Source organism: Crocuta crocuta, unplaced genomic scaffold, assembly GCF_008692635.1.
Source record: "Crocuta crocuta isolate KB4526 unplaced genomic scaffold, BGI_CrCroc_1.0 scaffold77, whole genome shotgun sequence".
Lineage (NCBI taxonomy): Eukaryota > Metazoa > Chordata > Mammalia > Carnivora > Hyaenidae > Crocuta > Crocuta crocuta.
In genome coordinates this window covers 4,780,272-4,806,341 of record NW_027532172.1, presented here as the reverse complement: position 1 = coordinate 4,806,341, position 26,070 = coordinate 4,780,272, and the positions used below count along the sequence as shown (strand labels likewise).

Sequence of the window (26,070 nt, the reverse complement as noted above, 5' to 3'; positions counted from 1 at the left end):
ACAGTACTACTCGCTTTGGGGTGAAGAAGAGTGGGTTCTGCTGTTCGCTGTGAGCGGAGAGGGAGTCCACGAAACAATGAAAGGACATGGGAAGTCAAGCAGATGAGTCTAGCTGAACAAAGTTCACAGCCCACTCTTCACCCATGGGCCCTTTGGTTCTGAGCAAGAGGGTGTACGTTACATGGAAAGAACAGCTCTTACTTTAGAGGCAATTGATTTTTCTCCTACAGCACAGAGCTAGCAGATAATCTGGCTTCCTCTGCTTCAGCACAAGGGTGCTTGCCTCTATAATCCAATCAGTTCTCCTCTTTCCCTCACTGCTCAGTCTGCTTCTCCAAGGTCCATAATGGTCCTGGGCAACACACAGCACGAGGCTGGATGGACTAGCTGCTTGCAAAGGTCAGTGGCTGTTCCCTTCCGGCGAGCTGAACAGACTGGAAATCTGGTCCCAATTCTTGACAACACTACAAGTTAGCTGATGAATCAGGTCAGTTACTGGGTCCTTCTGAAGCTGTTTCTTTATGCTAAAATGAGCCACGCTACCTACCCTGTGGGGATTCCTGAGGGGACCCGGTGAAAATCAATAGTGTTTATGTGTGAAATGTGCTGGTGGGATGTATGTGGGAGAGACCCACCTTTCTAAAGTCTTGAAAAATAAAAGTTGCTATTCAAGCATAATCCTTACCCAGTGGATAAGACTGACCGTAGCGGACTTTCGGGAAATTGTGAATGAAGAGTTTCCTGACATCCACAACCACAGTGACCAGGGTGTAATCTCAGGAAGGCAGCTCTGGAATGTGGCTGTATTTGGAGAAGCGGAAACTAAACACGGGAGTCCAGTTCCCTCACACTTTGAGGAGCAGACAAACCACCATGGAAAGCTGCCTGCGCCAGGGTACCCCAAGCTGCACCCGAGCCGTAGGTCCCAGAGGCGGGATCTGTGAACCAATGTGTGGTTTAAGATTTTTCAAGGGACTTTTATGTGCACTGAAGTTAAGCACCCCTGGCCCAGAGTTTTATGGAGCTGGACGTTTGGGTTCTCGTAGTCGACAGGCCAGCCGCACTCTGCCAGGAACTCTGGCATTTTACGGCACTGAGTGAAGAAAAGGGGAAATCCAAGAAGAGTGCTGATCTGGACAGCAGCAAACATGCAACCTGCTAGCAAAGACTTTTGCGTATTTTTCACCCAAACTCATTCTTATAAAATAAAACATACACGTCTCTCCAAAGACTGCTTTTGCTATTCATCTGGCTCTTCCCTTATTTTCACAGGAATGTTTTTACTTTGTCCAATATATCTTTTTTTCACTGAAGTGTAATAAAAATATGATTTTCTTCTAATATTTAAAAAATAAAACAAGAAAGGACAAGAAAATATTGGGAGTGTACTTTTTATTTTTCTTTGGTTTCTTAACACAAAAGACATGCGTTCTATAAATAAAAGGAAATAAGATTTTTCTGGGAAAGGTTAAATTGCCGGGGGTGGGCGGAGGAGAATTTCTACCTACTCCCATTTCTGTGGCCAAGTCAAAAGGCTGGTCTTCAGCCCTCATCCTGGTTTTGATCTCAGGTGAAACCCAGAAGGCTCTCTGTGTTATCTGAGCAGGGAAAAAGCCCAAGGACAGTGCACGCTGCAGTCCCATGCCCACAGCTGGGCTGGACCCCAAGGTCCACTGGGCATGACATCTCTCCTACCTCCTAGTTACACACTTTCCACAACATCCTTGGGCGAGGACTTTTCTTTTCACGGGGCTGCCAGAAAGGCTCCAACACCAAAGAGCCAGCCCAGCCAGTTACAAATACCCACCTCGGAACAAGGAAGCGGTGGCTGGAAGAGTGTGAAAATGTTGGTGTTGGTGCACTCGTGCTCGCAGCCCACCCAGATCAAAGACTGGCCCTGGGTGCCGCAGTGTTAACTTCCACACCAGGAGGTGGGAGTGGACTCAGGAAGGCCATTACAAGAGCAGCAGATGGTGGGAAAATCACCTCTCAGCCTCAGTGGCAACATCTGTGCCAGCTTCCCAAGGACCCGGGAGGCCCCCTCGTTAGCCCACTGACTGATCCTTAACCCCTCCACAATCCGGGCTGGCCAGGATGGCTTCTAGTTCACACAAAGGCTTCTGATTAGATGAGCACCGACACACTCCTCTCTAACAGGAAACGAAGACCCAACCACCTTCCAAGACTACTTCTGTAGGCAAACCCAGAGGGAGAGAGAAACACTGGGGCTCCACCACGAGCTCAGGCTAAACTATATCAGATTGTTCGGTCTTTTAAAATAAAAACATTATTTTCAAGTGCTTGTAGCAGAAACCCAGCTCCTAAGTGGCAGGTAACAAAGGTACATCCCTCTGGATACGTGGCGATTGCACACACTCGTAAACCTTGTGGTGCTGGGGTGAGAAAGACGTCTCAGGCTGCACACTGTGCCTTGTTGAACAGGCTTCCAGGCCACCCCAGGCAGGCAGCAAGGGACAGGAGACCAGCCAGGAAGAGAATGGGATCTGAAGACCCAGTCTTGCATTAAAGGAACTGTGTCCTCATTTAGTTTGTGCTGGAAGCAGTTTAGAAAACGGATTTTGGCAGCAGCAGCTGACGCCCTGCCCCACTGCCCAGTGCACTGGTAATAGAAGTGTCCTCCTACTCGGGCCCTGCTGTGTGACGTCAAGGTCCCGTTCAGGGAGGAGGAAGAAGGAGCATGGAGTCTCTTCAAGAGGTCATTTGCTAAGATCAGAGGAAGAAATATAAAATCTGTTCTTTGCAGCAGCAAGAGATTCTTTCGGCCTTTAGTTCTTTGTCATAAAGTCAGCTTTGCTTGAGTGTAAAGGTCCACCTTGCTGGTCGGTCAGCCAAGGGCTGGAGGGAGGCCAGACCCCTGGAATTGGCAAGTGGATGGAGAAGCAGTGGACTGGAGGGTAGACGAGGCTACTGGACCAAGCCAGCCATGGCTGGTGGAAGGACCAAGTCCCTGGTTAGGTTCTAGAGGTACAAATGGTCAATGTGCCCTAGAAGCATCACAATGAGGAAAATTATCCAAGAATGATAGACAGGTGAGAATGTGCCCAGGCCTGCTGTTTCCTTGCTGGTCATATGAGGAATGAAAGGAGGGGTGGGGAGTCTGAGTGAACACCATGGTGGCAGCAGGAGGTGACCACAGGGGCACCTGGAGCCTCTGGCGACCAGCTGGGAACTCCCCCCTAGAAGAGTGGCCATAACTGAGCCAATTCACTAAGCCTACAATTAAAAAAAGTCCTCTGATGGTGGGTGTGAGTACAAACCCCATGAGCACCTTGCTAGAGGACCAGTGGAGAGCGTACTGACCCCAGACACACGAGGGCTCAGAGGCAACCCCAAGTGCTGTGCGAGGCCTCAGGACCCTGGGACCCGAATGTGGGAGCGGATGCTGCCCTATTTCATGGTGGGCAGTTTTCCATTTAAACTCATATTTGCCTTTAGTGTCTTTTAATGTCTTCTACTCGCAAAAAATATTCACTAAAAAAAAGGTATTTTTCTTTCCAGTTTCATTCAAGCGTTTTGTTGTTTAAATCCCCTTCGGTTTCTTTCAAGTATCTTTTTTCTCCTTCTATTACTCCTGAACAAGATGAAAAAGACCTCGCTGAAATCCCAAAATTCCACACAGGAAAAGCTTCTGCTCTCCCTGGTCACCCAGCCATGAAGACAAAGTCCTCTGTGCCCTAAGATGGAAGAGGGAGGTGCTTGTGTGCAACGGGCACGTCGCTGTGGCTGCACCGCCACAGGTGACGAGAGCCCCTGGGGCATGTCTTCCTCCCCAGCCACACCCCAGCTTCCGGCAGTCTTGGCCACTGCAGTTACCCCACTGCAAACTGGCCATCGCGGGGCCAAAACAGCAGGTGAGGAAGAACGTCAGATGGCAGGCTTTCCGCAAGTGGCAGGTGGGAGCTGTACTTGGATGGAGCCTGTGTACGCGTGGACCAGCAAGGCAGTCCCATGCCACCAGATGTGGAACCCGGAGGGGCTTGGTCCCACGCTGTGCATCTTGGTGACCTAGCCTTGAAGGTCACGAGGGCAGCACAGTGAGGGAGGCTGTGAGCACCTGGAAAGGCTGTACCTCCAGCGAGCTCACATTTACCCCGTCCCCTGGACTACCACCTCTCCCGAGGGGGACTGTCCCTGGAAGGGAGTGCCTGTATCTGTACCAGATCCCTACCCCGCCACATCCCCCACCTCTGCCTTAGATGGTGAGGAGGGGGATGCAGCCCACGCCAACCCCTCCCTCATGACACGCCATGGGGGCCATAAATGTCCAGCGGTCCGTCTCTGGGTCATACATCTCCACCGAGCTCAGGTTTGACTGTCCGTCATAGCCCCCCACGGCGTAGAGACGCCCACAGCTGGCCACCAGGGAGACCCGACTCCGGCGCGTGTGCATGGGGACGATCAGGCACCACTGGTCTGCCACAGAGCTGTACACCTCGGCGATACTGAGGAAGCCAGAGCCGTCATAGCCCCCACAGACGAACATCTTACTTCCCAGGGAGGCAGCTCCGTGGCGGCAGCGCTTGTTGAGCATGCCGGCCGCTGGATGCCAGGTGGCTGTGTGGTGGTTGTAGTGTTCCACCTGCATCGGGGACAGAGGGACAGGTGTCAGAGCTGAAACTCAGTCTGCAGGGCGACCTCACGGGGCACAGTGACCTGCATGGTGTCCAGACTCCAGTGAGGCCAGCGAGTGATCTGGCTCCGATGCTCCGTTTCCTCGGCTGTGCACCTGCTCTGGGGCTTACAGGGATGGGAGAGAGATCGCCTAATCTGACCCCCTCTGTTTTACATCTCAGGAAACAAAGGGGTTGCCCAAGGATACACTGCTATGTAGTGACAGAGCTGGGACGAGCAGGTCTCCTGACACCTGTCCAGAGTGCATTCCACCACAGCACTGACCAACTCCATGCAACTACCACTAGATGGCGGTTGAGGGTTTTTGTTTTTTTTGTTTTGTTTTGTTTTTAAGAATTTCAAACAAATCATCCAGAATACAACTGTTACAACTGTTTGCAAATTCATACTGTCTATAATTGTGCCCACTTTGGGCAGGGATTTTGCCAGGTCTCGTGCAGCATTTGTGACCTGGACAGGGTGGGGGCGGGGCTGGCACGGCTATACTCTACCCCTCCTTTGTGCACGCTGGCTCCCATTCTTGGAAGAATTTCAGGCACATGGCGTGAAACCTCACTAGATGACTCTACCTAGCTACGGCAAGGATGGAGTTTCTTCCAAAAAACTGGCTTTCAGAATCATTCTCAAAGATGGAGGGAGTGGGTGCCCTTATCCCAGAGGAAGCCCAGACTTACACTGTTGAAGATCTGCAGACCGTCGTGGCCACCCGACACATATATCCTGCCCTCAAACACCGTCACCCCAGCAGCACTGCGACTTGAGCTCATCGGGGTCACCACCGTCCACCTTCAGGAAGAGCCAGAGGAGGAGGGAGGCCATGAGATTCGGCGCTGCCATCCTCCCAGGACAGCTCAGAAGGACTGGGGTGAACCGTGGAATGTTCCTTCTTGCCCCGGACAATCTCCCCACCTCTGCAGGCTCTCAAAATCAGCACGTCCCAAACAGGGACCCTCTCCTTTACAGATCTGCTCCTCCCTTGCATTGCCTGGTCTTTCTAATGGGACCACCAGCCATTTAGCTGCCACACTCAGACGCAGTGTTTTCTTTTCTTTTTTAACAATTAAAAAAAATTTTTTTAATTTATTTCTAGGAGAGAGAGAGAGAGACAGTGTGAGCAGGGGAGGGTCAGAGAGAGAGGGAGTCACAGACTGAAACAGGCTCCAGGCTCCGAGCTGGCAGTCAGCACAGAGCCCGACGCGGGGCTGGAACCCACGAACTGCGAGATCATGACCTAAGCGAAAGTCGGACGCTTAACCGACTAAGCCACCCAGGCGCCCCGACGCAGTGTTTTCATGGCCTTTTCTTCCTCATCCTCAACATTCCTGTGGTCACCAAGTCCCAGCTGGTTTGCCTTGTAGTCATGGCTCGTTCCCATCCCTGCTACCGCTGCCCTAGCTTGGGCCTCTCACCTGGACACCTGCCGCAGCCTCCCTACAGGTGACCTGGCTTTCAGACCTGCCCCCATCCCGACCCCTGAAGCACGCCCCGGCAGTGGCTCCTCACTCTTCTCCATGGCAGAGTCCCAGTTCCCTATCTGGTTCTTTATCTCTTGGTCTCCATCTACTTTACTTTCATTTCCTGCCACGCTGGCTACTTGGTCACACTGAGCACTCGCTGTCCTCTGTCTCACTGCCTACGATGCGATGTCCTTGCTTACGATGAGAGTCTCCCACTCATCTTAGAAGTCAACCCGCCTCTTCCTCTTCCTGCCAGCCATGGTAAAGATAAGGGGCTCCCCACCTTGTACCCAAGAGCTCCAAACTGACACCCCCAGGGTAGGATGATCATGCTGCACCCGTGGCCCCTGCAGACCAGCTGCTGGGATCTCAGACACCCAGCCTGCTGCCTGATACGTTGTAAGTTGGTTAAGTGAAGGGAACATTGGCTGAAAAGCATTCTGATGAATCCATTCAACTAACTGGCTTATGAGAAGATTCAAATACTGAAATGAAAAATTTGGGCTCGGGGTGCCTGGGTGGCTTAGTCGGTTAAGCGTCTGACTTTCGCTAAGGTCATGATCTCGCAGTTTGTGGGTTCGAGCCCCGCGTCGGGCTCTGTGCTGACAGCCAGCTCAGAGCCTGGAGCCTGTTTCAGAGTCTATATCTCCCTCTCTCTCTGACCCTCCCCTGCTCACTCAGTCTCTCTCTCTCTCTCTCCTAGAAATAAAATTAAAAAAAAAAAAAAAAGAAAAAAAAAAGAAAAATTTGGGCTAACCTTGCCGGTTGTTTTCCAAAGAGTATTCCATAAAGGAAGATGGTGATAAGCATTATGTAAGATGAGATTAAACAGATTTCTTTACTGCAGAATTTTTCAGTCTTTAAAATGTTAATATGTTTTATGGAAAGAAAAGAACTCTAATGGTACAGAAATCAATGTCTTCCAAGCTTATCTGACCATATAACTTTTTTTTTTTCTCTAAATCACATCCTACCCAAGTCATACCTATCCTACTTTGGAAAGTGTTGTTCATTTACTTCTTATCCCCTTTCACCTGTACTTCCATTAAAATGGGCTGAGTTAACAAAGAGGTACAGACGATTATATAAGCATTTCCAATTATCTAAGTAGACTATTTGTTTTTAGAATTTACTCAATCCATGGGTGCCTGGATGGATCACTTGGTTGAGCATCCGACTTGTCACTTTGGCTCAGGTCATAATCCCAGGTCATGGGATCGAGCTCCACATTGGGCTTCATGCTGAGCGGAGCCTGCTTGGGATTCTCTCTTTCTCCCTCTGCCTCTCTCTCTCTTTCTCTCAAATAAAAAAATTAGAAAACTAAATAAAATAAGCCTGGCTGGCTCAGTTGGTAGAGCATGCAACTCTTGATCTCAGGGTCATGAGTTCAAGCCCCATGTTGGGTGCAGAGTTTACTAAAGTCCTTCATTCATTTAACCAAAAGTTATTAAATACCTATTATATGCAAGGTACTATATAGGCTGCAAAGGCGAGTAGGATATTCTCTATCCTATAGGTCTAATTCTTGATACTCTCTGTTTAACAAGTTCCAGTTGTCCCAGGGGAGCCCAAGTCCTTACTTGTCTGTCTCAGGTGAGTAGGTCTCCACAGAGTTGAGAGAAGAGTTGCCATCATAGCCCCCACAGACGTAGATCTGCCCGTCCAGCACGACCGTCCCCATGGCACTGAAAAAGACAGAGCTGTCATCCAGAGGGGCCTCAGACTTCCAGGGCCAGACTTTCATGCTCCCTGGGGGATAAACCTATCAACTGCCTCTTTCTAGAGTAGACCTAAATCCCCTATGTGTGACTAGGGAAAGGTATAAAACTGAAGGGGAAAGAAGCTGCCATGTGGTAACCCCTGCCAGGGTTCGCTCTGGGGCCTCTTCTGTCCTTGAACCATCTGAAATGCTCATATTCCACCTTGCTGTGATTAAAGTCTCATCACCTTTGAGGTCCAGGTCAAATTCCTCTTTCTCCTGTTCAAAAAGCTGTCCTGAATCCCTCAGCAAGAGTCTGTCCCTCCCACCCCTCACCGCCAGGGAGTTTCTTGATCACAGCTTGGTCATGGTTACTCATTCACTCCTCAGATCCCATGAGGTGCTTAGGAGACTCACATCACAGGCACTAGATTCACAGTGCTGAGTAAGCCAAAGCCCTGCCCACAGGCCCTACATTCTGGCACCTGGGGTACTGGAAAGCCACCTGTCACCTCTCAACAAGTGGGACTTCTGGAAGACAGGGGTCTTCCTCTGTGTGACTCTGACAGTCCTTAGCACGGTGCTTTGTACGTGATAGGCCTTCAACACGTTTGTTGTGTTAGCCTGATTTTTCTATTTAGTTCGCTGTGACATTTGACAGATGTCTTTTCATGACAGATGTGGCCCTGATGGCCCCTACTTTGTCTTAGCGGGTGACGCTAGTCTCCTGTTGGGCACTTTGGACACGGGGCAAGTACTCAAGGCTTGCTATTCCCACCCTCACCACATCCTGCAAGGGGGCGCCACCATCTCCACCGCACACAGTACACTGTACACGGGTGAGGAGGTCGGGTCCTTCTCCAGGCTGCTCAGGCAGGGGCCTCGGATCTAAATGAGACAAGGCCACTCCGTGCTGTCTACTGTGCCCCGCTCTCCTCAGATTAAAGACCCAGTGGTCTGGGATAATCACATAATCTTCTATTTTACATAAAGCCTCATGAGAAACATGAGTGCCAAGCTGCCCGATTCAGTTTTCAAATCTGATGCAGGAGAAGATTAAAAATGAATCTGGGTAGCTGACAAACAGGAAAATAAAATACACTAGGCTTACTGCCACTTTCAAGTGTAAAATAAACTGATCCCATGCAATGTCCCTTTGAGGGACATGGTAACAGTACTCCCCTAAACCAGTCTAGAAGAGGAAAAGGACTTTTGCCTCAGGCAAGGACTGTGGGAAGACCACAAATTCACTAGACATTCCACTATCCTTCTAGAAGCAGACATAAGTTAACAACACAGGAGGGGGTTCAACAGCAATATGAGAGAAGAGGTGTCACAAAACTGTGTCAGGTTAACTGTCAACTAAATGGTGAAGACCAGTGTGAAGGGGGCGAGGGCCATGCTGATCACCGTGGCCTAGAATGGTCCATAAGGCAAAGCCTGCAGAAGAGGGGAAGGGCTGACGGCAGGGAAGAGTTGGTCACCAACTGGCAAGACAGCCAGCCATGTGGGGTGTCAGCAGAGAAGGGACTCAGAACATTTTTAGGCAGCCTGTAATTTAACAGGGATGAAATGGAGCTGGATCCGCGCTACTAATAACAGGGCATTAACCACAGTGAGGGTAGGGGATGCCCAGGGGACTTTCCTCCTGGACAGCACTCCAAACCCAGGGATGTCAAAGCAAGGCAGCTGCCCAGAGCAGAACACAAGGAAGAACAAGTGGTTGCAGTGAAAGCAAAAAAGCCACTCAGGGTTGGGGAAATGGAGCAATGAGTCATTCGAGGCCACAAAAGGCCCCAGAGCACCCAAGGAGCTGAAAAGGGAAGCCCTGAGGCAGGGAGAAAGGGAGAAAGAAACCACAAGCCTGTTAGCTCAGGGTCTCGGGAGGGGCAGATCGTGTATACAAATTTTATTTTTCCCAAACGATCTTAATTTGACCCTTTGTGAATCAGGTCCTGTTGGTACAGAGGCATATTGGTACAGAGGCAGATTCCTCCTGGCTCGAGGCCATGCAATAACTGCACAACAGGGCACGTGTGCCTCCCAGCCCGACACTTTTACATGGCAAAGATGTCCCACCCCGATTCCTCCTCCTCACTGCATATGCAGTCACTTGATCTTACAAGCAGAAAACCCAAAGCAGAGCATCTGCCCCAGTGGTTTTCAAACTGCCCCTTTCAAACATAATTCATGTAATTTTCCCCCTACAGTTGGGCATCTGTCAAGGAAGCTACATTTATGAAAGAGAAATGCAGAACTGTTCTGGTTATATGGGTAGGGACTATTTCCTCTCCTCTGTCAGCCCCGGAAGAGAAACCGGAGCGCCACTGGAAACCGCTGATCCAGGTGGCCCCACAGAAGGGCAGAAGAACACAAGACTTGTCCAGTTATCCCCTCCCACTCCAGAGTTCCCACCACCCAACAATGCACGCGCTCCACACCTGCCTGGTGTGAGGGAAGAGGCCGCCTGCCTCTTCAGCACTAAGAAGGCTGAATGGAGGCGCTATTCCGATGCCCTCGAACCCTCCTTCAAGAAATCTGAGCAGGCAAGTGATGGAGAGTGTTAGGAAACATAAACGTGGTTTACCTCGCAAATACCTATGTGCTCACGCCTGGGGGTGGCAGCCCTGAAGTAAAGTGCACTGCTGTGGCTCACATACCCCTTGGGTTAGCGGAAGTATGCGGGTGGCAGAGACGAGGGGGTGGGGAGTGTGGAGAGAGAAAAGAGTAAGGACATCTCTCATTTCCTTTTATCACTAATAAAGTGAAATCCTACTCATTCTTCAAGTGTCGACTTTAATCCCATCTCTTCCCTGAAATCTTCCAGATGTTCCCATCCAGTTTCTTTCCCTTCTCAAATTTCCCGTAACATACATTTTCTGTCCTTATCTGACACTTAAATAATAATACAGCTTACGCATGTCTCATCTCCCCAGGTTCCTCAAAGGACAAGGCAGGGATTTTAAAGCAGATGGGGGCTGGCTCCTGGGAGGTGCTGGCCATGGCTGGCCTGGACGCAGGGAATTCCCAGGCCGATGAGTGTTTTACATCATTATGTGCCCCTGCCTGTCTCGCATGATGCTCCCCAGGTGGTCAGTGTGTATGCTCGGCCTGCACAAGGGCTTCCAGAATACCTTCTCTTGCTATTCATGCTCCCGACTCTGGTCCACGTGTCCGTCTCTGGGTTGTAGACCTCCACAGTGCTCAGCCGTAGCTGGCCGTCATACCCTCCGATGGCATACAGAAGCCCGTTCACCACAGCCACACCGACGCGGCTGCGGGCTGTTGTCATGGGATGGCACTTCTCCCAGCGGTTAGCGATGGGGTCGAATACTTCTACCACATTCAGGGAATCACCTGCATAAAAATTTGCTACTCAAATTAAAACAAATGAGACCACGTGTTTAGATCACGGCTGTTGGGCATTGATTATATGGAACGTTTGACTTGACTCTATCAATTCTTCCCACACAGATACTCAAGCCTGATGGGCCCACTAACACATTTAAGCTGTATTAGCCTCACCTAATTCTTCAAGGAAAATCAGAATCAGACAAGAGGCATTTACTTTCTAGAGAGGTCGGTTTTACAACTGCAGCGAGGTATTCCACCTGCTTAAAGCCAAAGATCAAGGGAAATGGGCACACTATCTCTCCAGTGCAGGAAGGATGCCCAGAGGGAAGGGCGTGGCTTCCCCTGCTGACTTGCACTTACTAGCATGTGACCCTGGACAAGATGCTTTGTATTTTTTTTTAATGTTTTTTTATTTATTTCTGAGAGAGAGAGAGAGAGAGAGACAGCGTGAGCAGGGAGGGTCAAAGAGAGAGGGAGATACAGAATCTGAAGCAGGCTCCAGGCTCTGAGCTAGCTGTCAGCACAGAGCCGGACGTGTGGCTTGAACCCACGAACCGCGAGATCATGACCCGAGCTGAAGTGGGACGCTTAACCGACTGAGTCACCCAGGCACCCCAAGATGCTTTGTATTCTTATCTTCCATTCTCACTTGTGAAACGGAGATAATCTCTGTGTCAGCTTTGTTGTCAGGATAAATGACAGAGCAGGCAAAGCACCTATCATAGTTCTAGAACATACTGAGTTCTCAATAATAGTAGTTATAGGAGTCAGGAATGATGATTCCAAGCCTACCTTTATACAACAGTTTTGTTTGTTTTGGGGATCAAATAAGATAAGCCCCCCTCCCTGTGTTATTCCTCTGTGGGGCACCTCACACCTTCCACACTTCAGCAGGTCCTACTTGAGGACTTCCTTTCTCCAGGTCACAGGCTTAACAAGCAGCAGAGACTTGTACCCACCTCTCATTAACCTTCAATTAAAAATGAAACTGCCCAGGATTGCCCACCAACTCTCCACTTCCACAAACCGGAACTGACACTGTGAAAAGGCCTGGCCTTCACCTGGGAGATGACAGCCTCGTGCCACTGTACCACAGATTCAGGCGGTAACACTACAAATCTCTCCTGCCCTGCAGCAGTGCCTGGGGTGGGCAGGAAGGTAGGGGGTCCCCTTGCAAGCTTTCCTGAAAACTTGACTGTGTAAGAGCTGCCAATAACATACGGACTCTGAAGCATGTGTGCATTTCATTGGAGGAAGTGAAAACAGTATTATCGATAGTGGCAGACCCTGTGTATTTGGAGAATTTTCCTTCTCATGATGACATTGTCATAGTCTAACCTCAGAGAGCCATATGACCAAACATGATTAGCTTGGTAACAGAACTGGGTGTTTAACGGAATTCTATCCAGGGCTGATATTTAGCTCTGGTGTTCTGATTCAACAGTATGAACACCTGACATGCTTTAACTGCAGCACAGCTGCACAAAATCAAGAGGGACCAGGGCGGTGACACACGAGAGAGGGGAACCAGTGGGACAGACTACATTGTTTGGTGTTTTTTCATCCATAAAGTCCAAGACAGGGTGCTGCAAAGGGGAGCTGCAAGATACCTGCTGAGTTGAGGCCCCCCACGGCGTAGATAAGGCCCGTGATGGACGTGCAGCAGCGAGGCCTAGTTCTGAAAGCCGGCAGGTGGGGCCGGCGCTCTGGCATGAGGTGATAGTCCTTTGCTTCATCTACCAGGTCCCTGGAACAAGGCACAAGATGTTATGACGGCGATGTTCTCCCCATGTGGTCAACATGTGTATTTCCATGCCTGGCTTCCCCACCTCCAACTGCAGGGGGAAACATGGGAGAAGAAGCCTTCTGGAAGGTTTGGTCTTGAATCCAGGTGAGTCCAGGGGAAACCATACACAGCTACTGAAACATGCTCAAAATTGGAGAGGCAGAGTGAGCAGAGCCCACACGAGCTGCTGTAATCAGAGTGAGTCTCCTCTAACCAGCACACACCTGGCAGGAGAACAGGATGGCAGCGACAGCAGCTGGCACCGGGGAGGTTCAACAAGCAGCCTGCATCCTGTCACCACGGAGACCCAGCCCTTCCTATCCCTACGGCTCACACACTGCAGTTTGCTATTGCTCACCGAGACCGGGGCAGCAGAAGCCGACTGCTCCTGGGGGATTTCTCTGCCTCCACCCTCCACACTATAGTCTCAGCTATCTTTCTAAGAACCTCTGATAGCTACCCATTGCCTACAGAATGAAGTTCAAATTCAACAGCACCCTCGAGACCACTTGTCTCAGGGTCCCACCTACCTGCAGCCATGCTTCCACATCTTCCCAACACACACCTTCATACTGCTCACACACAGCCACTGACCTCCTTTGAACCCGCTGGGAATATGACAAGCAGTTTGGAGGAAGGTGAACATTTTTCTTTGCTGCTCTGCTTTTATAAAGATCCTCCTAAAGGGCTACCACCTTCTGAGCTGTTTGGGGAGCTCTGCTGTGTCAGGTCAGCACTGATTTATCCAGGGTAAAGGTTTCAGGCGCCTGTAAACATGTCCCCTACCTGCATGCCCATCACTTAGATGGCCCCAAAACCATCCGAGACCAGTGCCCTAATGTTTACTGGAGAGGGCAAGGAGCCCCAGGGAGTCGCCACCAAACCAGCTCCTGGAGATGCTGGGAAATCCTCGGGGGGGATGGGGGAGGAAGCCCCGTCTGCCTTGATGCTCCCTCATGGCACAGTTCTTGGCCCAAGGGGTCAAACTTGGGCTTTTCCCAGCTCTAAACAGAAGGCAGATCAATCTGCATGCTGTAAATTAGAACTGACCACTCTAAATCCTTCCTCCCCGAAGCTGGAACATAAGCAGCCTAAGCAGCCATGTTCTCTCTGCGGCCTGGACCCCTGGCAGCGTCCTGTGCGGGCTGGCCCTCACTCACCTGCATTTGTGGCAGCAACGCACCAGGTCCTCCTGCTGCACACGGTCCGATAGGAACTGGGGTCGGCAGAGGGGCAGGCGGATGTTGGACAGCAGCTCAGGCAGGCAGGGCCCCCTCTGCTCCCGGTCATATCGGACCCAGGCCAACGCAGCTTCAAAGACCTGCCATGGCAGAGATGCAAGCTGTGCAGTAACTCCTCTCTCCCTGAGGCCGTCCCCCAGGCACCCCACCCACCCCACCCTGTCTCCATGTCTCCACTCCCTATACTCAGGCAGTCCCTCAGACCCATCAATCTTTCCTCCTCGTCTCCTGAAGCCACTGTTTTCTGCTCCTCAAGCTGCCCCATTTGGTCCAGTCTCTTGAAACGCAAGCCTCAGTGACTATAACAGGCTCCTGGCTTTCATTACACCTTCCTAAAGAAAAGCTGCTGAGACACCTGGGTGGCTCAGTCAGTTGAGTATCTGACTTCGGCTCAGGGCAAGATCTCACAGTTCACGGGTTCGAGCTCTGCGTTGGGCTCTGTGCTGACAGCTCAGAACCTGGAGCCTGCTTTGGAATTTGTGTCTCCCTCTCTCTCTTCCCCTCCCCCCTCTCAAAAACTAATAAACATTTTTTTTAAAAAAAGAAGAAAAGCTGCCAATGGTTCCTTATTCCTTTCTGCATCCCAACACGCTGCCTGCTTCTTCCCTTCTCAGTCCCCTCTCCTCTCCCAGGCTGGCTGGTTCTCTGTTCACACTGCCACCTTCACCTCCAAGGGCCCTCATCTCCTCCTCTTCATCTAAACCCACTGCTTTTCCTTAACACCTGGTTCCAGGTCCATGTTCTTTGGAGCTTTCCCTAACAGCTCTAGCCACAAGGGTACATCCCTCTAAAACCCCTCGTCAAATGTACCACTGTTAACTCAGCTGCCCTAGGTCACACTCACTAGTAGGATGGCTAGGGAGGGGCTTGGAGCTCTTCCCTGTGAATCACAGGGCCCACAGGCCACATTCAGGGCCCACTTTCCCCTGCTTTTCTTAAATTTTTTTTAATGTTTTTTTTTTTAATTTATTTATTTCTGAGAGAGAGAGAGACAGCATGAGCAGGGGAGGGTCAGAGAGAGAGAGATACAGAATCTGAAGCAGGCTCCAGGCTCTGAGCTAGCTGTCAGCACAGAGCCCAACGCGGGGCTTGAACCCACGAACTGTGAGATAATGACCCGAGCCGAAGCCAGATGCTTAACCGACTGAGCCACCCAGGTGCCCCTCCCCTGCTTTTCTGACATTAGGGAAATGAGCTGCCTCCTAGAGCCTGGGACGCCTCCTGCTGAAGCAGAACTTCACAACAGGCCAGGACTCTCCACGGCAAACACCCCAAGCTGCTCTGCCCTGGACTTTGGTTAGGGCCCGAACAGGTGGAGGCCTCACTGGGTGGTGCTCCCGCTGCCCACAGGGCCAGATCTGAACACCTTACCCCTGCATTCGAGCCCTCTGCTGTGCAGCCCTCGCTAAGCTCTGCTCCAGGTAACATCTACTCCCAGTCCTCCTCAGGCACTTGCACCCACCTCTGCTCACCAAAAGGGTCACCCTTCGCTCTTCTCTGACTGCTAACACCCTGCACTCCCATTTATTCACGCTCTTTTTTTTTTTTTTTAAATGTTTTTTAATTTATTTCTGAGAGAGAGAGAGAGACAGCATGAGCAGGGGAGGGTCAGAGAGAGAGGGAGACACAATCAGAAACAGGCTCCAGGCTCTGAGCTGGCTGTCAGCACAGAGCCCGATGTGGGGCTCAAACCCACGAACCGTGAGATCATGACCTGAGCCGAAGTCAGATGCTTAACCAACTGAGCCACCCAGGCGCCCCTATTCACACTCTTCTTGACCACTCTGATAAGAGGACTTCTTTGTCCTTTGAGGACCATCTGATCATCCAAAGGCTCCACCTCTTCCATCAATTTCAATCTGCTGTACTGACCATAGCCTCCGATCCTTTCTGCTCGGTAACTGATGCCAATGAGCCTTTTTGACATTGCTCCCTACTCCCTCTCCCCCAACCTCCCTCTCAGGGTACCCTGTGGCCTGGTTCCTCCTCACTCTCATCCAGCACTGGCTCTGTGGGTTATGACATGGATGCCCTCAGTGTCCACACTATGAGCCTATCTCCCTTAATCACACCCACCTGGGGAAAAAGTCTCTACTCTGGAGAGGCCCAGCTCTTTGCCCACGCCCACACTCCGCAGCTGACAAAGCTGGCCAGTCCATTTTTTTTTTTTAAGTTTATCTATTCTTTTTGGTAATCTGTACCACCAACATGGGGCTCTAGCTCACAACGCCAAGATCAAGAGTTGCACACACCTCTGACTTGGCCAGCCAGACGCCCTTTGGCCAGCTCATTCTAAATTTGTGACTGCTAATCTCATTGGGCCCCGCTTCCCACCAAGGCCTCTTCCTTCCTGTAGTACCCTGTGTTCATCTACAGCTCACACAGGGCTGCTGCCTCTTCTTCCCACCTCACGTTTCGGCCACTCCTTCTGATCCCTATTCTCAGCTGAGAAAACAGAATCTGCCAGCATCTCCCTTCCCACCCTGCACCTCCCCTCGCCTCCCTGCTGCTGCTGGGTGCGGCAGTTCTTCTTCCTGCAGTGGCAGATGGGAGCGGCTGGCACTTCTAACAGGTACACCCGTTGGGCCCTACACTCTGCCTCCTCTCGCTTACTGAGGACATCATTCCAGCAGCCATTCTCCCTTTTCTCCTACATCACCAACTCTTCCCTCTCTTCTGGAAAATTCCCACCAGCAGTCAAATGTACCTGTCATTTCTATCACCTTAAAAAACAAACCAACCCCTCCTGACTTCATACTCCTCCCCAGTGCTCTGTTCTCCTTTAGAATAAGATTCTTTCATGACAGCATTACTTCTAATAGTAAATACTGGAAATAACCTGAACATCCAAGAATAAGGGAATGCAATGTTGTTAAAATCAACTGAATATTACACACTAACATGGATACAAAGTGTTCATGAAAGATGCTGTATGGTGAAACAAACCCACGATCAACAAGCTACGCACACATCCTGATCATCATTTAAAAAAACACTAACTCAAAACAAAGATCAGAAAGAGCAGCAGCCCCTCGTCGCCTGCAGACTGCCGCCCTGCTCTACACACCTGCTCCTCTGATTTGACGTTCAGCTCATCCCGGGACACCAGCTCAAGCACGTCTTCCAAGGGCAGGGCCAGGAATTCTTCCGACATGGACACCTCCACAAAGTGCTGGTGGATGAAGCTATTGGCGGCGTCATACAGCACAGCGCACATCATTGTCTCAGCAAACTGGCGTACACCCAGGCAATTTTTGGGGTGAAGCCTTGTGGCATAAGATAACAAGAAAAAATTTAGAGGAAGAATGTTCTCTTGGATCATTCTCAGGCTGGTTCTGGGGCTGAGGAGCTACAGAATGGAAAAAAACCCCCAGCTTTGCTGGAAACTCCCTGTGTGATCTCAGGGGCACTGCGCAGGGTCTCAACTGTACAGGTTTAAAATTCAGACAGTTTATATCCTCAGAGGTCCCTGCCTCTTGGGCCTCATGCTCAGTGCGTCTGGGTGGAATGCACTCTCTGGGAAGTCCTGTGAAGCAGCTCCGAGGGGAAAAGAACAGGCAAGCACATACTGTTTGCTTTCCTTTAGCCGCTGGCATGCTTGTGTGAACACCCACCTCTGTTCCCCAGGAGGGCACCGAGAGGCTGTAGGATGAGACTTTAAAACACACGGGGAGACGACTTCTGTAACATCAGGGCCTTTCCACTTTTTTGTCTTTTTAATTTACCTAAAATTCTATTTATTTATTTTGTCTTTTTTAAATAGCAAGAAGCTCCATGGGTCTAATTGTTCATACACCCGGAAACAGCAGCAGCTACCACTCAGCACCATCGGTGAGCCCAGGACTTTGCCAGGCCAGAGTCTCCAACAGCACTGCCAGCAGCAATCATCTCCAATTTTAGATGGGAAACTGAGGCTCCGAGAAACTAAAAAACACGCTCACAACCTTCTACAAGCCAGTGGTGGTGTTGAGGCTGAACCCTGTGTGCGTTCCCGTGGCCCCAAGGCAGACTTGCCTCGCTGGGGCCATCTGGGTAAATCCAGGCCTTGCAAGGCACCAGGTGATGTGGGCGGATCCCTCAAGTGCCACTAAGAGCCTCACCTGGAAAAAGCCTCACCCGACAACAGCTACCCACCTCCTCAGGCTGTGGCTGCGATTAAGCAAGAATGTGGCAAAAACACTCAGCATGGTACGCGGCATGAAGTCGGGGTGGCTGCCTTCATTTTTATAATGGTTTTCTTTCTACAACTGCATCTGAGAAAATCTCAAATGAGCCCAACGTGATGCTGAAATCTTAATGACAGCAGGAGATCCTGGGGGGTGGAGCTTTTCTTATTTTGATTTTGTGACAGATAATCCATGGAGGGAGAGGGTATTTATCAGAATGTTGGCTCTGCCCTCCACACCCACCTCCATGCTGTTTAAAGTTCAAGTCAGTTATACTCACTAACCTACAAGCACCCCTGTCCCTCTTCAGCAGACCTTAAGGGCAGTCTCAGGAGACTGGCTTTGGGACAGTCTAAACTCCACGAGCTGCTGTTTCCCTTCCTGAACTGGCTCTGTCTGTGCACTGCTTTGGAAACCTACATGCATTTCCACAAAGGCGAGGGAAGCACAAGCACTGAGCACACTTAGGCAAGGCAGCATGGCCAGTGAGGAACACAGGGCTCAAGGTCAGAATGTCAGCTCAGTCACCAAATAACAACACCTTTCTCCTGCAGTGCTCACAGGGACTGAATGAGACTTGCCCACGTTCCCATCCGCACCCTCTCGGGTTAGGACTCCTGCACCTCACCTTTGCCTGTCTTTCACTGGCTTGCTGTAAGGAACAAAACACACCTTCAGCTGAACTGGGCTTTGACATCTAAGAGGATGGGGATGTGGGCAGCCTGCTTGTGAGGCAGCTGGTGGGGAAGGAGGAGGGAGAGCTGGCACGCAGGAGAGGGCCTCGTTCAGGAGCAGGAGGAAGAGAAGAGGGAAAATGAGCCCAAAGGGTAGATACGGGCGCACATCTTTCATGGGCCACTTCACAACCTCCTTCCTTGCTGGCATAGCTTGTAGCAAAGAGGCCACGGTAAGATGTAGTGCTTTATCAGAGGCAGGAAGCAGTGGCTTCAATTAAGTAAGTTACTGGCTTGGTTGACTGATGCATTCGATATTCTGAAACAAGTGTTTTAGAAATACACAGCTCTAGTGCTCACTGAGACACCAGGGGGTCCATACATCCGAAGGCTTTGAGAGGGGCCACAAGAAGAAGAAGAAAAATCAACCCCAGCCTCACGAAAGAAAAGAAAAATCAGCAGAGGCTAAAGACCCAACAGGTGGACAGACCTCAGGAACAACTGCTCTAAGAACTCTGATGGCTTTGCTGCTTCTCTGTGCCCTGGCACAGCCTGTCTTTTCCACCACTGCTCAGAATGTTTTCTCTCAGGTCATTAGCACTCAGATCTTGACAATGGAAGGTCCATGTGCTTGTCTTCCAATATGGGCACATAGGAAGGGGGCAGCTGAGACACGCTAACACACTCTGTGGCCAAGCTCAGGAAGAACCACCCCAAGGAACAGAAGCAGTGATGGTAACTACTGGAAAGAAAATAGAAAGCAGGCCAAGCGTCTGGGGCCTGTGGAAAGGAATAAAGACAGGCTTCCCACATCCCATTCTTTTAGATGTCAAAGCCCAGTTCAGTTGAAGGTGTGTTTTTCTTGCAGGGCTGAACGGAAAAGTGTCAAAACACACTCTTATAACATCAGGCTTTGTGTTTAAGTATATCTTCCTAAAAATTGATGCATGTAAAAATTCCACCAGTCTAAAAATCACTTTGCGGGGCGCCTGGGTGGCTTAGTCCGTTAAGCGTCCGACTTTCGCTTAGGTCATGATCTCGCGGTTCGTGGGTTCGAGCCCTGCGGTGGGCTCTGTGCTGATTGCCAGCTCAGAGCCTGGAGCCTGTTTCAGTCTGTGACTCCCTCTTTCTCTGACCCTCCCCTGCTCACGCTGTCTCTCTCTCTCTCTCTCCTAGAAATAAATAAATAAAGCATTTAAAAAAAATAAAAAATAAAAATCACTTTGCTAAGCATCTTTTGGACACGACACTACTTTATCCTGTATTACCCGGTATTGAGAGAGATGACCTCAAGAGCCCCTAGGTGGAGCTGCTGTCCCCTTGTGAGAGTGGCCAACTTAAATCTTTCCAAGGTGCCTAATTAATCATTGAGTTCTGTGGGGAGAGAGAGATAAACCTGAGTCTCATCTGTGTCCTTAAGAAGCTCACAAATGAGGGGAGCCTGGGTGACTTAGTCAGTTAAGTGTCTGACTCTTGGTTTTGGCTCAGGTCATGATCTTACGGTTCATGGGTTCAAGCCTTGCATCTGGCTATGCAGCAGGCAGCACAAAGCTTGCTTAGGATTTTCTCTCTCCACTTCACCCCAGCTCACACTGTCTCTCCCTCAAAATAAATAAACTTGAAAGAAGAAGAAGACGAAGCAGCAGCAGCAGCAGCTCACCAATGAGTAGGAAAGACAGTGTGCCCTACATCCCCCGCATCCAGGGCAAGGTCAAGTCGGATTCTGTGGCTGTGCTCTCATTACGTGGTCTCCATCCATAAAACCTGAAACGGGACCACCTACCTCATGATGAAACCACTCACTCTGAGCCAGCAGAGAGTGTCCTGCATACTAAGCATCATTACCACGGTTATTAAGACTAGCTGCACACACAGCAGTGCTCAGTGAGGTCCAAGAGCAACGCATGAGCAGGACACGGACAGCAGGTGGGGTCCACAGAGCTACTAAGTGAACTGGATTGGTGGAGCAGGAATGGGACAGGGTGAGGGCAGCTCTAAGACGCACTGAAGTTCAGGAGGGCAGATCCGAGGTGGGAAGAATGCTGGTCTTCAGGCCAGGGACCTGTGACCACAGACGCTCAGACAGAGACACTGTTCTGCTTTCCTCCTGCCTGTGTGGAGCCCAGTTAACCTGCACCCTCAAGTCTCTAGTGGTGAAGAGGCAGCTTTTACCCTGTGGCTAAGAGCTCTGCCTCCTCAAGCATCTGCTCAGTCATCAAAGGTCATTACCAAATACTGGACTTAAGTAGGGATACAGTCTATGATTGCTTCTGGGGGACTGAGGGAGACAGAGAATTCTAGGAGGTGAAATTTGGGTAGGCTCCTCAAGAGCTGAAGGGAAAAGATGCCAAGACATTCAAGGAGCGGAAAGGATCTACACAAAGATGGAGGGAGACAGGTTGTGGAACAGTGAGGCGCACTGAACCAATCGGTTTGGTGAGAACAGTCAGCTCAACCAGCAGCCGGTCAAACTAAAGAGCGAGAACCAGAAGAAGAGGTACATGTCGGGCCAGGGGAGAGCGCAGGTGGGGGCCCATAAATCATGTCCCTCCAAGGTTCACCCCAAAGAACTGGACACTGCTTGACAGCGATCTGAAGAAAGGTTATTTCTGCAGAGTAAGCTCCCCAGCTCACTCCCTTCGTGAAACTCTGTAGGGAAACTCAGACTCAACGAATTCACAGGGGACTCCAGGTCCATGGCACAGCCTTACCGTTCTCGGAGGAACGTGCAGCAGGCGTCTTTGATGCTCTGCAGCTGCAGGAAGCTCGCTCCCATCAGCAACGACTGCACGTTTTGCTGGTCAATGGCAAGATGGCCGTTGTAGGCAAAGTTGATCAGAGCCTCCAGGGCGCTAGACGAAAGAGGAAAGACACTCTTCAGAGATTCTGGCCCTAACTGAGCTGACACACTGACCTGGAGAATGTGTGGGCCCCTCTCTAAAATCCATTTAGCCCATGCCCTTCGAGAATCTATCTGAGAGGAATAATTACTTCACCAGTAGCCAAAGGCACATTCTACTTTTTTGTTTTCACATTCTGCTTCTTAAGCTGTCTTTATTACCTAAGTAATTTTATTAGAGAAAATTCTTAACAAAGAAAGCAAGTGCCCATTATCTTCCTACTGAATGAGTCAATAGTGGTTATTTTTCTAGGTTCATTTTTAGTCCCCGTGTGCCTGCATGTAGAGATGGTATGGATAGAATCATATGTTACTTATCAATTTCTTTCCCATGTTGCTATACCGTCTTCATGTTTATCATTGTTAGTGACTGCTATATACTATTTCAACACGAAAACAAGCTGTAATTTACTTCCTTTATTGGTAGGCATAATAGCTCATAGCATTCATTGTATTGCCATCACAAATAATATTTTTTTATTATTTCTTCGAGATAAATTTCCAGAACAAGACTCCAACAAATTTTTCTGCCTTTCTATTCCCACTGAGCATGAAATCCAAATTCTGTCTCTAGGGCCGTATGTGGTCTGATCCCTTTCTGGCTCTCTGACATCATCACCTTCTACTCTCAGCCCTCACTCTATTCCAATATGTCAAACACACTCTCACCACAGGGCCTTTGCACTGGCTGCTCCCTGTTTGGAGGTCTGTTTCCCCAGATGGCTCACTCCCTCATTTCAATTAAGGCCTCAGCTCAAATGTTACCTCATCACATTCCCTGGTGGTCTAGTGGTTAGGATTCGGCGCTCTCAAATGTTACCTCATCACAGAAGTCTTCCCTGATCACCCTGGAACAGGACAGATGCCCACCTTCATTTGCTTTACTTTTCTCACATTGCTTTCACTCACCAGCCATATAACGCATGTGTGTGTTTATTGCCAGATGCCTACGACTAGAAAGCTGATAGTCAGAGGTGCTGTCTTCTCAATGCTAGTCCTCAGTGTCTACAGCAGCACACGTGACAGGTGCTCAGTCTACATAAAGCATGTGGGCTGTTCATGGTGATGAGCACAGCTCCTTCAGACACAGACCTGAGAGAAGAGAGTGCATAACTGCCCTTGCAGACCCATTTCTGTGTCTTTCCTTATAAGGAGCTGGCCTGACGTTTCCGCCTTGCAGTGGGTATATAAATCTTCTCCATGTGCTGGGGCAGATCACCTCCAATCAGCCAGAGCGTCCTACACAGTTTCCTGGCTCCCTTACCCCTCCTTTCCACCACTGTGAGATGAAGAAGATTGGCAATAAATGACAGGTGACTGGCTGATGTTTTAGAGTCCCTGCTTTGTTTATTGTTCCTCCTCCGACAAGAACGTCATTGCCCTGAGTCACCGTGTGTCTTGTTTGCTACTGCATTTCCAGATCTCAGAACAGTGCCAGGCACATAGTAGGTGCGCAGTGGGCCCTTGGATACAGGCTAGGTAATAAACATACAGCCTCAGTTCATAGACTTGTATAGAATCAGTCACATAAACATCCTTTTCCCTTTCAAGGCCCCAAAAGGCACACCGTGGGATATGTTTCCATGAGGCCTTCATACACTAATCAGGAAAGTATCTCCATGTAGTAGCAGTTGTAGGGGTGACTCTACATGTAAGGACAACTTTAAGTAAGTGCCTAAATGGCATGATTTCAGGAGTTATGAGATTGCCTCCCGCCCCCCCCAAATTCATCCAGCACAAAGTCTCAAGTCTCGGCAGTACTGACATCTAAGGCCAATAACTGTTTGCTAGGGAGGGCTGTTGTGGACAGTGAAAGAAGTTTGGATGGGATCACTTTTGGGATTGACCTCTTTGGGCCTCAATGTTCTTAACCATCGAATAATCACAACTTTGCCATCTTCTGAGTCTGTGTTTTCCCAACAGAGTAGCCACCAGCCACACATGGCTATTTAAAAATTACATTAATTAAAGTTGAATTTAAAAAATTTTTAATTCAGCTCCTTCATCCCACCAGTTAAAATTCAAGTGCTCAGTGGCTACCACTGTGGAGAGTACGAATGCAGGAAGTTCTGATGGATCACACTGTTCTAGACTGATGGGAAGGGTAATGAATGAAGGCACTTATTTGAAAAACTGTTTTGCCAGCTACAACGGTCAGCACAAAAAAGCGTAGAGAATAGCATTCCACCACCTTTGCACCCAGTCCTAGTTATAAAAAACATCTTGGTCTAGTTCCTATTACATGTGTTACTCTAGTAGAGTAAAAACACATTAAAAAAACACCTCTCCTCCATTTAACCCTGTCTCAGGCCAGCGGCCGAGGTTCTAGCTGGTTTACGGATGGCCTACTGTGCGCGTCCCGCTGCAGGGCCCCGTGGCACTGCAGGCTGTGAGACCTAGTGGAGACATGGAGTACCTTGGGTCCATTCCTTGCATTACAATCTCATCCTGCTTGCACTCCATCATGTCATTTGTAAACATAGCGTGGAAGTACGGGATTGAGGCCGCTAGGACGATCCGGTGGGCACTGAATTTGTGGTCCCCGATCTGCGGGCAGAGTGAAATACAAAGAGACACTGAGGAATGCGCACCCAAAACCCAAACTGCCCCTTCCCCTGCTTAAGCCTCTGCCCCTTGCAACAGTCCTGGAGACATCCCGGTACACGACAGCTGAGCCTGTCATGGACACCCTGAGATTTTCAATTCAACACTTGGTTACAGTAGAAGAATGTGAGCAATACATTTTAATGAGGGATTAAAATGGTTGCAAAAAGTGGAAGCCTGAATGCTTCTAATGGTAGTCTTTACTTACACGGCAGTCTCACTGCACTGTTCTCAACTCCCCGCCAACTCAAACACCTGATTTCTCTGACATGTTATCCCAACCCTGATTAAAGGCAGATGGAATTGACAAACTGTCCAGGAGCCCTGGAGCTCCTGACAGCGGGCTCCTCAGGAAGAGTAAATACACAGTGACAGGAAGAGATAAAGAGAAATAAGACCAGGCTTGAATGGGGCACATGTGGAGACGAAGGACAGAGCAGGCATCGGGGGCACAAATATTGGGGGGTCCTGGGGCAACAAGCAGCTCAGATGGCTGGTGCTGTGTGCCAGGTGCTGGCGGGGGCTCTGCATGGCCCACAGGGCTCAGGCCACACAGGGACAGGAGCAGACTCTCTCCAAATTGTGTCAAACCCTCACTGACAGAGACACATTCTTAGCCTGGGGAGTACCATAAAGTGCTTTCCAACTATCTGTCAAAAGGATAGTCCTTCTCACAAGCTTTACCATTTATAGCTTCAAACCACATAAACATTTCCACTTAAGAACTTTCTCGTCTTCAGAAAGAACAGTCTTCCCCCATGCTCCCTGCCCAGTTCCACACTAGAGAAATGCCAGAGCATTTTACTACCTGATGCTCTTCTCTGGGTCACGTTTATCTAAGGGTTCTAGTTCAGGTTCTGGCACTATGACCTCTTTTGCGCCACTTTAGGTTTATTATCTTCAAGCTGTTCTTCAAGATCACATGATCTTCCAAACACCGAAGGGGCCTCACTGATTTGGATTCTATGAGTTCCTCACATAATCCACATGTTGCTCTCCTACTGATGTTGGGGACACTAAATGGCTGTGTGCTCTTGGGGGAGGAGGGTAGAAATAAAAAAAAAATTTTTTTTTCTTTTCTCTCTCTTTTTTTAAAATGCTTTATTTATTTCTGAGAGACAGAGAGAGAAGCGTGAGCACGGGAGGGTGAGAGAGAGAGGGAGACACAGAATCTGAATGAGGCTCCAGGTTCTGAGCTGGCTATCAGCACAGAGCCCGACGCAGGGCTCGAACCCACAAACTGTGAGATCATGACCTGAGCTGAAGTCGGATGCCCAACCGACTGAGCCACCTAGGCACCTTTCTTTCTTTTTTTGTTTTTTAAGTTTAATTTTTTATTTTTAGAAAGAGAGCACGTGGGACAGGGGCAGGAAGAGAATCCCAAGCAGGCTCCGCACTGTCAGTACAGAGCCCGATGTGGGGCTCAAACTCACAAACTTTGAGATCACGACCTAAGCCAAAGTTGGATGCCACCCAGATGCCCCTGAAAACATTTCTTAAAGTAGTTCTACAAGGTCTTTCACACCAGCAGTTTCTG

General features: G+C 49.7%; 1 protein-coding gene across 1 annotated transcript in view; it reads right to left on the bottom strand.

Annotated features, from left to right (window-relative positions):
- Nucleotides 1-1,375: 1,375 nt before the first annotated feature.
- The window catches only part of KLHL18 (kelch like family member 18), a 56,760-nt gene continuing 32,065 nt past the window's right edge, over nt 1,376-26,070 (bottom strand). The window contains exons 4-12 of the mRNA XM_077777034.1: nt 24,346-24,476; nt 21,742-21,882; nt 17,258-17,456; nt 14,110-14,270; nt 12,774-12,910; nt 10,944-11,166; nt 7,691-7,795; nt 5,328-5,439; nt 1,376-4,600 (exon numbers count right to left, since the gene is read on the bottom strand). Coding sequence (XP_077633160.1) covers nt 4,214-4,600; nt 5,328-5,439; nt 7,691-7,795; nt 10,944-11,166; nt 12,774-12,910; nt 14,110-14,270; nt 17,258-17,456; nt 21,742-21,882; nt 24,346-24,476 — 1,596 coding nt within the window. The 3' untranslated portion in view covers nt 1,376-4,213. The remainder of the gene's footprint in view (nt 4,601-5,327; nt 5,440-7,690; nt 7,796-10,943; nt 11,167-12,773; nt 12,911-14,109; nt 14,271-17,257; nt 17,457-21,741; nt 21,883-24,345; nt 24,477-26,070) is intronic.